At 43.7% G+C, this 15,863-nt stretch overlaps 1 protein-coding gene across 3 annotated transcripts in view; it reads left to right on the plus strand.

Annotated features, from left to right (window-relative positions):
• Positions 1-15,518, plus strand: part of GNAL (G protein subunit alpha L) — a 315,877-nt gene extending 300,359 nt beyond the window's left edge. For 2 of the 3 annotated variants that reach the window (XM_006117488.4, XM_014570679.4), the window contains exons 10-12: positions 1,729-1,859; positions 6,793-6,860; positions 14,768-15,518. In XM_006117488.4, coding sequence (XP_006117550.2) covers positions 1,729-1,859; positions 6,793-6,860; positions 14,768-14,914 — 346 coding nt within the window. In that variant the 3' untranslated portion in view covers positions 14,915-15,518. The other variant, XM_089776312.1, reaches the window with a different exon arrangement.
• The last annotated feature ends 345 nt before the right edge of the window (positions 15,519-15,863 follow it).

Genomic DNA, 15,863 nt, shown 5'->3' on the forward strand with positions numbered 1-15,863 from the left:
AAATAAATCTCTTTTTGAAGTGTTAACGTAGTCAGTAATAACAAAATTAGTATTACACTTACATTTTTCTAAGCATTGTTCAAGCATTAATTACTTAAATATTAGCTAGTAATTTCTAATAAAATAGATAATAAAAACCTAATTAAAGGCTCAGTCAAGTACTTTTTCTGTTATTAATGTCTCTGTAGCAACTTATAGAAATGTGAAAAAAAAATACCTTCCCTTACCAGTTGAAAAAAACCTTTGCCACTTTAAAGTGAACATGTGCTTGAATGCAGTAACACCTCGCTAATGAGCAGGTCCCATTGCTAAGTATTTAGATATTTTTTGTTCAAAAAATGTTAAGACAAGACCAGAATGTTCCCTGCTAAAAATCTTGAAGCACCACCCACTGCACTAACCCCTCCACAACACCATTTAGGGCTGCTGCAGAGACAAAACCATGTCAGTTTCTCAGTACTCTAATAGGATCATGGAGTTGAACCAGAAGCTAACAGGCCAGATGGCTAACCAGAAGCTTTAAAGATTCAGACAGGGAATGAGAAGGGCTTTGGAATAGTCAGCAGACAGGTCTCAAGAGCCATCACTACTTCTGTGTTCCTTGTGTTAAGCCCAGCTAAGGGGGGAAGTGAAAGCCAATTCTGACATCGCTATGTTTGAGTAGGAAAGATCAGGATGTTCTCATATTTCAGCTCCATTTCCCTCTCAGGTGGGAGGAGATACACTGAGGCTGTCCTCATCACAGCAGTATGGTAGCAGTAGCAGCAGCCAACTTCATGCACGTTCACAGCACCAGTCTCAGTACCACAAGAGCATACTGGCAGCGGCTCTCTTAAGAGTCATCTCCTGAAAACAAGTCCAGTGGGATTGCACCCAGTTATAAGCAAGTAGCACTGTTTAAGAATTTAAGACCCATTGTTTGGGTCAGGGTTAGCACATGATATGGGGCTCCATGGTAGGTCCAGGTGACAACATGATGTCACATTTCTTGTTCCCATCCCTAATATAGCCACAAAATCTTGCAAGCCATCATTTCAAGCAGCTCCAAAATCTGTAGGGAGAGTAGTATGAAACTTAGAGTTTGCCATTTACTAAAGTGAAATGTTACAAGGCTTGCTCTATCTACCTTTATGCTCCAGGGCATGAGGTGATTGCTAGATCAGTTCAGGAAGAATTTGTAGCACAAATCCCAGTAGTGTAGTGTCTCAATAATAGTCTGGTGCATTATTGTGGTAGAATGGGGTTTACTTCCCCTGACTCATCAAGTATTATATAGGCCACTGTCTGTGTCTGTGTGTATTTGTATGAATAATGTACAAAAAAAATAGGTAACTTCCAATATTTCTCTGTTGTTTTAGCAGAACCAAGCACATCTTTACATGCTGAGGAGCACTAGTATTAATTTTGTACTGTAACATTTTTTTGGAATTGTTAACTCTCTGGTGTCTCAGGTTAGCGTTTCCTGATTTGGTGGTAGGGGGCTAATCTATAAAACAAAATTTTAAACTTGTTGCCTTCAAATATTTTAAACACAATTGATATATCAACCCCCATGCATGTGAATTCAAGATAACTAAATTATTAGTTTAGCTTGTTTTTTCGTTAAACTTGATTAAAAGACCACATAGGCCACGCAAAATAAGAAAGGCCATAAAAGATTTTCTTTGTGAAATGGTTGTCCGATGGATATGTTAGAGTTGGCATCAACATCTGGTTTGTTCTCCACAGGTGGTTACGGACCATTTCTATCATTTTGTTCTTGAACAAACAGGACATGCTGGCTGAAAAGGTCTTGGCAGGGAAATCTAAAATCGAAGATTACTTTCCTGAATACGTGCGTTACACTGTACCGGATGATGGTAAGATTTCATAACTGTTGGGATTAAAGTGGTGGTATAATCCTTGTTCTCACAAGTACTACAGAACACATAGATTCTTTAAATCCAGATGAGGATACACTGCTGTGATAAGAGGACACATGCAAGTACACAAAGGGAAAACTTTACTTGGGAAAGGTCTTCTCTTTGGTATGAATTGTAAAGTCTGAGGGACAGGTTTTGTCCCCTACTCTGGCACCATATCAGGGCCATTAACAGTTGACAAAGGAAGAATTCCCTTGACATAGGCACAGAGGATAACCATCCTAAACAGCCACTGCCCCTTCTCAAGTCCCAGGGTAGGAAAGATGGGGCAGATCAGTTGTGGGTGGAAGTGCGCTCATAGTGTTTGGCTCTAATGGGCTGCACTGCAGCTTGGAATCCAGAGAGTACAAAAATGAAATAGTGCCACCTCTGCTGTCTCTCACCTCCACGACAGTCTCCTTTGGCCTGGGCTGAGCCATCTGTGCTGCACCTCGTGACAGTGCAGCAGGGAATCAGACTCCTGTTCTCTATAAGGTCTACTTTTTTGGACATGTACCAAACTAAGATTTGTGACGGTTTCTGTATTCACCGACACTTACTGTCAGATTTGTAATTTCCAGTATTCATTTATTTGGACCAATGCGTTTTCATGGAAGAGACCATGCAGAGAACTAAAGTTCTAATAAATACATAACTACTGAAAATCCTAATTCCAGAAAGATCGACAAGGGTTGGTTTTCAGATTTTTTTGAAGATACATTAACACTTTTCTGTAGCATTTTGCAGGTATCAGCTCAGGTCTCTCAGCAGCCTCTAATTGGGAGGTATCCATATTATATCTGTGAAGAAGCTAAGAAACAGGGGGATTGTTGCTTGCCCAAAATCACAGCTAAATCTGTGGCAGAATAAGGAACAGAACTGTTATTTCCTGACTTCTAATGGGGTGCTTTAGTCACATGACCGTCCTCCCTGACAGTTTTTATGAACCAGTCAGTAAAAGAGTCTAAACATTATTACATGTATGGCTTATTATTAACAACAGAATATATGACTGAAGTATTATGATTTATTTATTATCCTTCATTCTACTTTAAAATTTCCAAGGCTACCTATCTACCATACCATTTTTCAAAAGTAGTGGGAGGTGGAAGAGGCTTTCATTCATTACAATTTGGGACTGACTTGGTCAAAAATAGCCCACGTGAATGTTAAGAAGGAGCCTTTTTTTCCCCCTCAAAGCTTAGATTATTTGTGGAGTACATTACAGCCACCAGTTGTCAAAAAGTAAAGAAGCAAAGTGTAATATCTCCGCTTCATTGATTTGATTTTACTGAGAGCCTCAGAAAATGAAATGGAATGTTCAAGCAGCTAAACATCAAGTGACGTGACATTTTTTTCTTTAATTGAGTGTCATTTTTTTAATCACAGCTGACGTTATTTAATCAACATCAGTGTAATAATTGTAATAGACTTGTCCTGTTCCTTGCCAGGGAGAGCAGAAGTGTATCCTAATAGCCTGTATGTTGTCCTCCCAATAACTGTTCTCTTTCACTGCTATAAATAGGAGTGAAAAAAACCCATATCTGTATTCTAGTAAGTCTTTCCCTTATTTTATTTGTAAGCATCTGATGAGGTATCTTAATTAAGTACAAAATTATGGTGGGATGAGATAGAATGAAGCAAATTATACCCAGCTTGTTTTCTTCACTCCACTGCTTATTTCAGGATTAAATTAATTCTATACCCAAAGCAAACAGAGTTGACATGCAGTCTGAGGAATGAATTTCCTGTACTGAACAAGAACATTAAAAAAATTGACCAGCATGCCCTAATTCAGCAAAATAATTAACCACTTGAGTAGTTCCATTGACGTCAGTGGGGACTCCTCAGATACATAGGGTACGTCTACACTACAACGTTAATTCGAACTAAGCTAATTCGAACTAACGGATCCAGACTAAATAACTAGTTCGAATTAGCGTTTTGCTAATTCGAACTAGCATGTCCACATTAAGTGGACCCTGAACCAGGCTTAAGGATGGCCGGAAGCAGTGCCGGCAGGGCATCAGAGGAGGACTTAGAGCGTGGAGATGCTGTCTCAGGCTAGCCGAGGGCTGTGCTTAAAGGGTCCCGACCCCCACCCCGGACAGACAGTTCTCAGGGGTGCCCCGCTTGCAAAGCAGTCCTGGCTTGGATTGCCCGGAGTACCCACACTGGGCACATCACAGCACTCGGCCATCAGACCGGCTGCACTTGCCTCAGGCTGCCATCTGGGGAGAGGGGTCAATTGGGGGGCTGCAGGAGAGCTTCCACCCCAAAAGCCTGCAGAGCAAGCCCAGTCCTCCCCATCAGGGGCACATACCCCATTCCTCCCTCACCTCCTTCCACTTACCCTTCCCTAGCCCCTCTTCTTGATGTACAAAATAAAGGACAATTGTGTTCAAAAATTGAATCTGTCTTTATTGAACAAAACGGGGGGAGACTGGGAAAAGGAGGTGGGAGAGGGGAAGAGAGAGGCTGGGAGAGGGGAGGGCAACTAAAATGATCAGGGGTTGGGAACAGGTCCCATATGAAGAGAGGCTAAAGAGACTGGGACTTTTCAGCTTAGAAAAGAGGAGACGGAGGGGGGACAGGATAGAGGTCTCTAAAAGCAGGAGTTGGGTGGAGAGGGTGCATACAGAAAAGTTCTTCATTAGTTCCCATAAAGAAGGACTAGAGGACACCAAAGGAAAGGAATGGGTAGCAGGCTTCAAACTAGTAACACAAAGTTGTTCTTCACAAAGCAAAGAGTCAACCTGTGGAACTCCTTGCTGCAGGAGGCTGTGAAGGCTAGAACTAGAACAGAGTTTAAAGGGAAGTGAGATCAAGTCATGGAGGTTGGGTCCATGGAGTGGTATTAGCCAGGGGGTAGGAGTGGTGTCTCTGCCCAAGGTTTGTGGAAGGCTGGAGAGGGATGGCACGAGACAAATGGCTTGGTCACTGTCTTCGGTCCATCCTCTCCAGGGTCCCTAGGGTTGGCCGCTGTCGGCAGACAGGCTACTGGGCTAGATGGACCTTTGGTCTGACCCAGTACGGCCATTGTAAGCTCAGGGCTCAGGGTTGGGGGTCTCAGTGGACCACCTTGATTTTCATGCACACCTGCTCCTGGGTGGCCAGGCTGGCAGCTCTCCTGCCCTAGCCGGCCACTTTCCTGTGCCTAGTGCGGAGGTCGTGGACGAGGTCCACGATGTCCGCACTAGCCCAGGCGGGTGCCCGCCTCTTGCGGTCCTGGGCAAGCTCCCGGAAGCCGCCAGCCTGGTCCCGGGAAGAGGGGGAGGGCTGGGGGGCATCGGGTGGGTGGCTCGATCTGTGCCAGGTGCAGGGTCTGCTGGCTGGGTGCTGGCAGGATTGCACCTGGCATGGGCACCGTAGCCAGCCCGTGCCCCTTTAAGGGGTCTGGGGCCGGGAGGGGAGCAATAGAGTTTCCCTGGTGTTGGCTAGAGTGGCCACCAGGGAAACCTGGGGAGGGCTAGCCTCCCACTAGTTCGAATTAAGGGTCTACACAGCCCTTAATTCGAACTAGTAAATTCGAACTAGGCTTAATCCTCGTGGAATGAGGATTACCTAGTTCGAACTAAGCGCTCCGTTAGTTCGAATTAAATTCGAACTAACAGAGCGCCAGTGTAGCGCCTATGAAAGTTAGTTCGAACTAACTTTGTAGTGTAGACATACCCATAGATATGCATGTGCGTATCTAGTTAAGCATGTGCTTATAACTTGGGGCGGAAAAAACATCGTATGTACTATTTACTTTGCAATATTACAGAAATTACAGATCACACAATATTAGGCTTCCACTGCCATTTTTATTTGAATTAGCTTACTTTGCACACTCCACAGTTTTGCATACATTTAGAAGTTTGCAACGCATCCTTTTTTTCTCCATTAGCAGAGTAGAATCCGTGACAATGGCGGGACTCTGGCTGTCAGCCTCACACATTAAAGACTACAACACAGTTGTAACAAAATGTCTTGTTATCAAAAAAATTCGGAGGCATAACATAACACATGAGCATCTATATTGTTTTAGCAAAAAGGTCTTCTCTGGGTTTCTCAAATTACTGCAGTTAATAAAGGTCCATTATTATTTTTCTGCCATTTTCCATGTCTTGCCCTCATCTCCGCTTCAGTTATTTGACAATCATCCTGCAATTCAAGTAGGTCCCTACTTATATAATAAATAGAACTTCACTATCAAACCTTTGTCAACAGATATGAAACCAACTGAATGTTGAACCACTGAATTACTATTTTTTCACATTTCATTGTTTTCCTGTTACTAAATGCTAGGAGTTGTTAACAAAAATCTAAATACTTTTGCAATGAAATATTTTCTAATAATAAATAGTTACTAGTGTGAAAAATATTTGCATCATTTTTTAAACAAGAACAAATTCACTTTTAAAGAAATGTAAAATCGTCTTGTTATTATTTGTAATGCCAAATAATAATGTGTAGTAGCTTCATTGGGCTACACTCTTAAGAGGCATTGTGTTGCTGAACTTTTTTTCAAATCAGCACACGGTACCAAGTTAAACCCAAACATTGATCCATGTATGCCTAGTAAAGTGATGGATGTGAGTGAGCATTTGGAGAGTCTACAGTCAGTTTTAGTAATTTGTACAACCAGTGTCACTGTAGTAAGCAATTTTCCCAATTTATCCAAGCAGCTGTTACCCATTAAAAAGCTGGGAAATAGAGGTTTGTTTATTTTAAGATAGTTTAAAGTGGTCTTTCATTTTAGAAGAACCAATAGTGAATGTACTGTAGGTCTATTGTTTTTTAATTCCTATAGTGAAGGACTCTCTCTTATTTATTCCATCTCTTATTAAATATAAAAAATAGCTCATTTATTTAATTTATCTGATATAATTTATTTTTAATTAAACAGCAACACCAGATGCAGGAGAAGATCCCAAAGTCACAAGAGCCAAATTCTTTATCCGGGATGAGTTTTTAGTGAGTATTTTTAAAAACCTTTATCTAGTTGTATCATGGAAATTACTCTCATTACACACGCTTGACAGTATGGTTTGTGCAAGAAGAGGGTGGGAAGAAATGCTTAGTTCTTTCATAGCTTTTTTTCAGCCATATGTTTCACAGCACTGGAAAAAGGCTGAGCTTTCTTTGCCCCACTTAATAAATGGTGAAACTGAGGCACTAGGTGCCAAGTAATAGACAGTGAATCAATGGCACAGCCAGGAATAGTCTCCTGTCATCCAGTCTGGTACTTAGTCTACTGTGGACCCAAACTGCCTTTCTCTTTCCTTTTCTTTTCTTCTCCAGTATGCACATGGCCATTGTAATATGGGCCATTTCCACTTCTCATTTGTTATTTGTGTGTGTGTGTGTGTGTGTGTGTGTGTGTGTGTATTTCTCTATCTGTAAGAACTTATTCTGGTTGCATGGCACATTTCATTCACATCTCTGTGTGGAGTTCACAATTCATTACTGAGGCCCGTTCCTACACTTAGCGACAGTGGGTGGTCAGCAGTCTGTTGTAATTGGAGCAAACCTGTGCATCCCATGTGCTTCCAAACCAGCTGGTTCTGACCAGCATCCAGTCACTTGTTACAAACTAGGCCTCCAAGACACCCAGGTGCAGACCTCCATCTGGGGCCCCTTGCTTGTGATGTGGGACCCACAATCCCACTACCCTCAGCCCTAAAACTGTCTATCTGGGTCCCCCAGTCAAATATACATGCTCCCTCACCAAAGCCCCTTCTCCCCCAGGGGTCCTCTGGATTATAGTTGAACTCTTTGAGGACACTTGGCCAATAGAAGAAGGAACACGTGCTTGCACAGCACACCAGAGTTACAGAGCTGGGGATAAAATGACAAAAATATGCATGTTCTTTCTCATGGATCACTTCTTGTGAGTGGTTAGACCCAAGAACCATTTGTCAACAATGGTGGCCTGAGACTCTCCTGATGGCCTGACACTGAACCACTGACAGACCTGGTGCCTCTCCATTTGTCAAGAGGTGCATCTGGCAAGGTGGGCAGGGCTTGGAGCTTAGATTCCAGATGCTCTGGTGAGATGAGAACAGCTAGGAGTACGCCCAACTGGTGGAAAGGTTGCTGAGCCTTGACCACCCCTAACAGGCATTCAGCCCCTCCCCAAGCCCAATGGGTGGCAGAGAGTAAGGGGGTGTTTCAGGCCTGGAGGAGAAGGGGAGATATGAGGGGATTGAGGGTGTAGTGAGGAAGAAGAAATGGGGAGGAGCCAGCAGAAGACTGGGGAGAGGTTATGGGACAAGGTGTCTGGGGAAGGGGTGACAATCCAATAGCTCCGCAGAAAGCACAGTCCAGGGTAGGCTGAGTGAAAAGGGGGGAGGGCTTTGCAATGCTATGGGTAATTGGAGCAGCTGGAGGTCAGTTGAAGCAGATGTGGAGGACTGGAGACCAGGGTGCACACCAGCTGCCACCCTGCACTTTAGCCTCTGTATCAGAAGCAGCAGCATAGGTTGGCAATCAGCTCTCCAGGAACTGGTTTGCGCCGGGAGCCAGCTTTTAAGCCACCTTTCCATGCGTATTGTCTCCCACCTGATGTCCCATGCTGCTGCTACAGACGCAGCATTTCAGGGTGGCAGTCAGCTCCCTGGGAGTCAGTGCACGCCGGGAACCAGCTTTTAAGCTGGCTCCCAGTGAGTACCAGTTCCTGTCTGCCACCTTGCTCCCAGTGAGCTGTCTGCTGCCCCACAGCAGCACAGGGCAGCAGCCAGCTTCCTGGGAGCCAGACCGGGAGCCATGTGTAACCATTTAAGCAACCGAGCTCATCAGTTACCTGTTGTGGCAAGATCAGTCCCACTCCTGGGCCCCAGACCCTATACAACCCACAATCTCGCTGATAGTTTAGGTACTGCAGCACGGGACCCTCTTGCCTTTGCTGGGGTTTGGATTTCTGTCCCTTGGCTAGAAGTGTTTTGGGGTAAGGACTCCTTGGTCTGCCTGGACTGGGTAAACAGTCCTCCCCAGCCACTGGCTGAAACTCTCAGGCTTCTTGGGGAAGGGAGTCCAAACACTCTCTGTTAGAGCCCTTCACCTCCCCGGCTCTCTGGCAACATTGACTTCTCTTGATCAGCTTCTCCAATTCTCTCCTTATCTGCTATAGTTTTTCTCCACCTCACTCCAACCTGCTCTTCCCTTCTCCCCCTATTCCCCAGCAGGGAAATCTTTTTAAAAGACCCTGTGGCACCCTGAAGTGAGATCAGCTGGTCCTAATTGATTCATAGCAGCCCGCCTCAGCTGCTCTCACTGTGCATTTGATAACTCTGGGTCAGCTGCTCCTGGCTGCCCTGAAGTAACCCTCTCCTAATTAGCCAAAGCTGATTCTGGTTTTTAGAGCTGCCTCTTTCCCCTTCTACTCTAGCCCTCTAGCCTAATCCTGTCACACCGTTTAAACAGCTAAAATCTTACATAGACATGTTCACAGGCCTGGCACATCAGCCCCCTGTTACTGCCACACAGGGTGCTTTGGTAGTCCATGAAAGTCATGTCCCCTTATAACTGTACCAGGCTTGCAGCAGCATTGAAAACTCTCCCTCTGCTGACTCAGACTGCAGCCACTGATTCTATTTCAGATTGTTGTTTTAATTAAACATGGGTTTATCACTGACTAGTTAAGAAAAGGTGTAGGGAAGTAAAGGGGTAAGCAGTTAAGCAGTAGGCTGGAGCAGCTCGGCACCTGCAGCGCAGTGTAGCAAGCCCAGTCTGGCCCACGCAGCCCCCACCAACAGTGCAGCAGGCTGATCCTGGCCTGGCCAGACAACCTGCCATGTCGCACCACAGAGGGGCTTCTTCAAGGTTAACCATTTAAACATTGTGTGTAAGCGATTAATTTTTTTTACAGCAGTTTATATCCCTATAAAGGTATTTATACTTAAACGCATCTCTGATTAATATTGCTAAAAAGTGTCAGTAGGTGAGCATTTCATTTTCTTTTCTCCTTTTTAGAAGTGCTAATTTACTATGTGAAAGTCTCCATTGACAGTGATGGAAGTTGCAAGTATTCAGTAACTATGAAAACTAGGCCATAAGTTTCCAATGTATGTAAAGCTAGATATGGCAGGAAGAGCTATTTGTCTGTCTCACCAAGACAAGGCTGGCAATCCAGCTCTTTGCGTTAGCAAATAAAAACTTCTTTTTTTCTACTCAGGTCAGGTCACATGCCTAGTTCATGGCAGTGTCTCCTATTTCAGGAGATCTCTGTTCCATAGACTCCTAGTCTTGTGCTTAATCACAAGACTATCCTTCCTCTTTGCAGTGTTGAATCCAACATTCTTCTGTTCTTTAGAATTTTCCTAGTACAAATATTGATATTTTGTATACAGGATTCTGGAACAGCTGATGTTTTACTTCAATACAATGGGTCAGCCTCACAGAAACAGCAGCAGGGCAAAACTGGTTGTTTTTGTTGTTGTTTTGAAAAATCTGAATAATTTTTTTTTCATATACATGAAGGAGCTACAATCTGAATACATTCACCTGGATTTCAAGAACAATATAGTTAGCTCCTTTCAGAAGAATCTGTTGTGTTCTCAGTCATCTTGATTTGTTCATAATTATAAGGATTCAGCTTCAATATTTTTTTTTTGGTATTTTAATAGTTCATCTACTAAATGTTATTTTCGAGGTACGTGTTTTTCCTCAAGTTGCACTTCTTTCTATTACTATAAGTCTAATATGAATCTTCAGAATAAGGCTTGAGTTTAAAATTCAGTAGATGAAAAAAATCTCCTAAAATTACAAGATTGCTTAATTGTCAGGACACACAAAAGACCAATATTTTGAAAACACAACATGCTGCTATCGCATCTCATGTAAAAGTCTCAAATCATTGTGGTGAACTGGCTACTTAGTACTTTGCTTGGTGTAATCAGAAATAGGCTATGTATAATAAACATTCTACTAAGAATGTAATAGTGTAGTCAATTAACCAATAAGGAAAAGCTTATAGGTTAATACTATAGACTACACTCAATTTCCCCTTCTCTCCCCTGCTAGTAAATTTTTTAGCAGGCTTGCACCAGATCTGGGACCTACTCTCACTGTAGCTCTGCATTTAAAGTGTATTAGGAGCCAGGCAAGCAGGCAGCTGGGCTCAGTTTCGGCTCACACCAGATCCAGGAGCTCAGCTGCTGATACAGAGGCCACAGCGCAGAGTGGTGGGTGGCTTCTTGGGAGTGGGGCTGGAGAGCACTGGCTGCCATTCCCACCCCCAGAACTAGAGAAAAGTCAAGTGACCAAAAATAATTAATGAGGTTAATTGATAGTTCAATTAACAGCTATTTAACATCCCTAAACTCTGCTCCTAGCAGCTAATGGAGATTCTCTAGTGCTCAAAGAAGGCCCTGTGCTTTTGAAATAGAAAGGATGAGTTCTGTTCTTTATCATCAGAAAGCTAGATATGACTATATCGTACATCCCAATGACATGTATGGTGTATACAGCAACACTTCAGCAGGCAAGTGTGGGCTCGATTTGCACCTCAGCTTGCTCCAAACTATTCTTGTAGACAAGCTACATTGCTGATTTAAAACAAAAGTTCACAGTTTTGCCATTTGGTGGCACCAAAAAAAGAAAATTAATTCCTGGAACAGATGCACTGCAGAATGCAGTATTTGCTTATCAACAGTAGATGTTATATATGTGAGAGTGTACCCTATACTACTATGCATAATACTCTTGTTAAAACTTTCTGTTTATACTCTACCTGGTTTGCCCAACTCATAAATTGGGAATACCAATTAGGTATTTTAGTCCGTGTGCTGTGGAGTGCAGGATTATTTAGTCTATGATAACATAAAACATACCATTAGTCGAAATGACAAGGAGTTCTGTGGCACCTTAGTGATTAAAAGATTTATTAGGGCATAAGCTTTCATGAGTAAAACCCACTTCATTGGATGAACACAAGTGGAAGTTACAGAAGCACAGGGGTTTATATAAGGAAGAAGACGCTTATGTTAATTGAACTAATCAAGTCAGAGTGGAAGTGGGTCATTCACAGCATTTGATGTGGGGAGAGGGAAAATTGCCTTTGTAATGCGTTAGCCAGGTGAAATCCTTATTCAGTCCTAAATTGATAGTGTTGAATTTGCAAATGAATTCCTGTTTATCTGCCTATCTGCCTCTCTTTGTAATTGGGTTTTGAAGTTCTTTTGTTATTCTTAAAGTTACCATGTGATATCATGCTGGGTCTTTGTTTCCAAGTGTAAGACAAGAGTATTTTGGTCTGTAACGGCAGTGGGAATGGGATGGATTGTGAACCACTCCCCAGTGCAAATTTCCTCATGCTATCCTTTGGATATTCTGTAGACGTCACTTTGAGGGGGAGAGTGTAGCTTTGTTTTCAAGCCCATTCACTTGCTGAGTGTCAAGCGGAGTACCAATTCTAATTTTCTCTGCCTAGTTCCAAGGAAGTAGGCTACACTATAAACCTAGGTACTATTGGCTGCAGCTGATAGATGGCAGTAAATTCTATTAACTATCACGACCAGTTCAGTCCTCTAGACTGTAAAACGATTCCAGGATTCCTCAGTGTTCATATGGGCTGATCGCAGGGAAGGTGCTTAATAGTAATTTGAATTATATTTTTCACATGCTCAGTAAAGCTGGTAAAACAAGCCCTCTTGGAATGCCAAGCTTTGCTGCTTCAGAGACTGTAGCACTGTGTAACAGCTTCCTAGGCTTGTGGGCAGAAATTGAGCACTCTGGCTATGTCTACCCTGCCCCCTCTTGTGCAAAAAATACTCAAATGAGATGAAGCGTGGAATATGGCCGTGCCTCATTTGCATAATTGAGGCTCCGTTTTTGTGCAGAAACATCTTTTTGCGCAAGAGCTGTTCTTCCTCTTTTTTTCAGGAAGAATGGGTCTTGCGCAAAAGCCTCTTGTGCAAAAACGGAACCTAATTATTTATGCAAATGAGGCGTGGCAATATTCCACACTTCACCGCATTTGCATATTTTTTGTGCGAGAGGGGGCAGTGTAGACATAGCCCCCTTGTTTAATTTGAAGATCGTTTCATGTGAAACGCAAGAGAACAATGTTGTAGCTTAACGGTACCTAGACACTGCTATCTGCCTTCGCGGACCTCGACTTGCATATAATTTTGTCTACCTTTGGGTTTTCTGTAGTTGAACAAAGCCTCTAGATCCACATACAAAGGCTCCCTAATTTGCTAATGCCAAAAGCAGTGGAGTAGCCTGGGTTATACAACTTCTCCACATGATTATCTAAGAATTGAAAATCAGCTTAAACTGGGACTTTTTCACTAGATTGCCAGCAGCCAAATTGTTAAAGGGCTAGATGCATTTATAAGCATGCTTATATTTATAATCTAACCCAGTGGTTTTCAAACTATGAGTTGCAACTCAGTACTGGGTCATGGAATATGGGTGATCAGGTGACCAGTGGGGATGTTAAGGCAGGATACCTGCCTGTCCTGGCCCTGGAAACTCTGCTGCACCCCAAAAGTGGCCGGCCACAGGCCTGGCTTCTAGGACTCTGCGCACTGCCCCTGCCCCAAACACTAGCTCCACACTCCCATTGGCTGGGAACCTGACGTTGGCTGCTTATGGGGCGCAGCATGGTGCCAGGAGAGGCAGGAAGCCTGCCTTAGCCAGCCTGCCCTGCTGCATCGTTGACTGGGAGCCACTCGAGGTGAGCCCCTCCTGTCACAGCACTGACACCTCCCGAGCCAGAGCCTCCTCCAACACCCAAAGCTCTTATCCTCAGCCCCACCCGAGCCTACACTCTAGTTCAGGCCTGGGCAAAACACCCTCCATGGGCCACTTCTTGCCCTCCAAGCCACCAAATCCAGCACGCAGCAGGGAGCCCCCAGGCAGACTCCTCTGCTTGTCCCACCCCAACACACTGCTCAGGAAAGCGGCTGCGGGGCCATTTGGTTTTCACAAACTATGATCAGGAATGGGGAGGGGAGGAAATGGTGCTGTTCCTGCCCCCAGCACAATCCCATTAGTCGGTTTCTGGCCAATGGGAGTTGCCTGTTTCAAGACCAGGCAGCATGCGAAGCACCAATTCTCCCCTCCCTTCAGGCTCTTATTCACAGAGCACATGGCCCTGGAACCCGGGCAGGGCAGGCTCCTGCCTGAGAGGAGCTGGGCTGCTGCTCTGGAGTCTCAATATTAAGTCCCCTGACCAAAACCTGCTTCTAGCACACCAACCCCTCTCTCCCCCCAGCCCTCTACCCCTATACTCCACATAACCCAAACCCCCTGTCCCCCTCCTGAGCCCGTGCCCCCTCCCAGACCCTGTACTGCAATCCCCTGCCCTAGGTCACAACCCAAACCCCTGCACGCCAATCGCATGCCCCAGATCACAACTGCCTCCTTCAACCAAATTCACTCCCAGATCTCACAGGCCCTCCTGCATGCGAATTCCTTGCCCCAACCTCCATCCCAGACCCTGCACCAACTCCACTAATATCATGAAGAGTGCAACTCTCGACCACTTTCTAAAACCTTGGCATGTCTCCCCATCAAAAATTATCCTCCCACCCCCTCCTCCCGCTCTAGTTACATTATGTTGGATCATGGACATCAACAACTTTCTTCAACTGGGTCATGAAAAAAAAAGTTTGAAACTACTGATTTAACCTACCTAATACACTTCAGTGTGTATCTTACAAAAACACAGGCATACCTTTGGAAGGCATAGGCACATCCAGGATTTGCAGCTGGATAGGCAAGCTGGCAATACTGAAAACTGGGCTTTTGCTCTTCAGATCACTGTATCTTATGACAAACGCCCACATACAAATGGACACAGAATAGAATTTCCCTGTAATGAACTGAGACCCCTGAGCAATTAGTCTTCAATATGTTCTCTTCTTTTTCTGCAGAGGATAAGTACAGCAAGTGGAGATGGCAGGCATTACTGCTACCCACATTTCACATGTGCAGTGGACACAGAAAACATCCGCAGAGTGTTCAACGATTGTCGAGACATCATTCAGAGAATGCATCTTCGCCAGTATGAACTCTTGTGATTGGGATCACCATGGAGCCTGTGGTTTTAAATACTTAGCTCCTTACTCTCTTGCTCTCTCTCTATATATATACTATGCCACACAGGGTGGAAGAAAATACTACAGAAATGTCAGTCTTTTCAGTTTGTTTACCTTAATTATTAGCCTTTGAGCTGGTTTGCAGCAAGTTTGGGTTTCTTTTCCGCCATGCTTTTTGGGACTATTTGTGTGCTTTATTTTGATATGCCACTTCTTTGTCATTCCACTAAGCCTCTGGCTACCTCTGTTGCTTTAGAGGTGTATTTTGTTTGTTTTGGGGGAGGGAGGGGTTGTTTTTGCTAATTGAACATAACCTGCTAAATTTTTTCCAGCAGGCTGATTGTTAGTTCAAACTGGTATGTCAGCTGGATGACACTAAAGTCATACCTATCCTTGTGTGGGTCCCTTTTTTAACATGATATTAAGAGTACTTGATGGGTGAAAAAGGAATAATGCACTTTGTATCAGGTTATTAAATACTGTTGAGGAAGTATACACACAATGTAGCAGCACCACAATATTTATTACTCTGTCACAGTTTTTAGCATTATTGAGTTGCAGGTCAACTGATAAAGTGACCTCCTCATTTAAGCCGTTTCTGGCACAGGAAGTAGAGTAGATAATGAGAGGCATGGTGATAAGCAATTTTTCTGGGGTTTTGGGGCTAAGTGCCTCTACACACCTCAGGCATTTGAATTACAGCTACTTTTTCAGCCTACTGCAGCTAGGCAGAAAATTTACCACCCTCACTTATGTTATTTGTGCTGTCCACAAATGATCCATTTAATTTAGATCATTCTTGGACAACAGTCTTCTCCCTATATATATTTTTGTTTTACTGCTGGTTTATTATATTGTACAGACTGTAAAATGTAATATTATTTTGTACAACTTTATTGAAGAAAAATACTTGTAGAAGATCTTTGTGCCT

Source organism: Pelodiscus sinensis, chromosome 2, assembly GCF_052426305.1.
Source record: "Pelodiscus sinensis isolate ZL-2025 chromosome 2, ASM5242630v1, whole genome shotgun sequence".
Classification (NCBI taxonomy): domain Eukaryota; kingdom Metazoa; phylum Chordata; order Testudines; family Trionychidae; genus Pelodiscus; species Pelodiscus sinensis.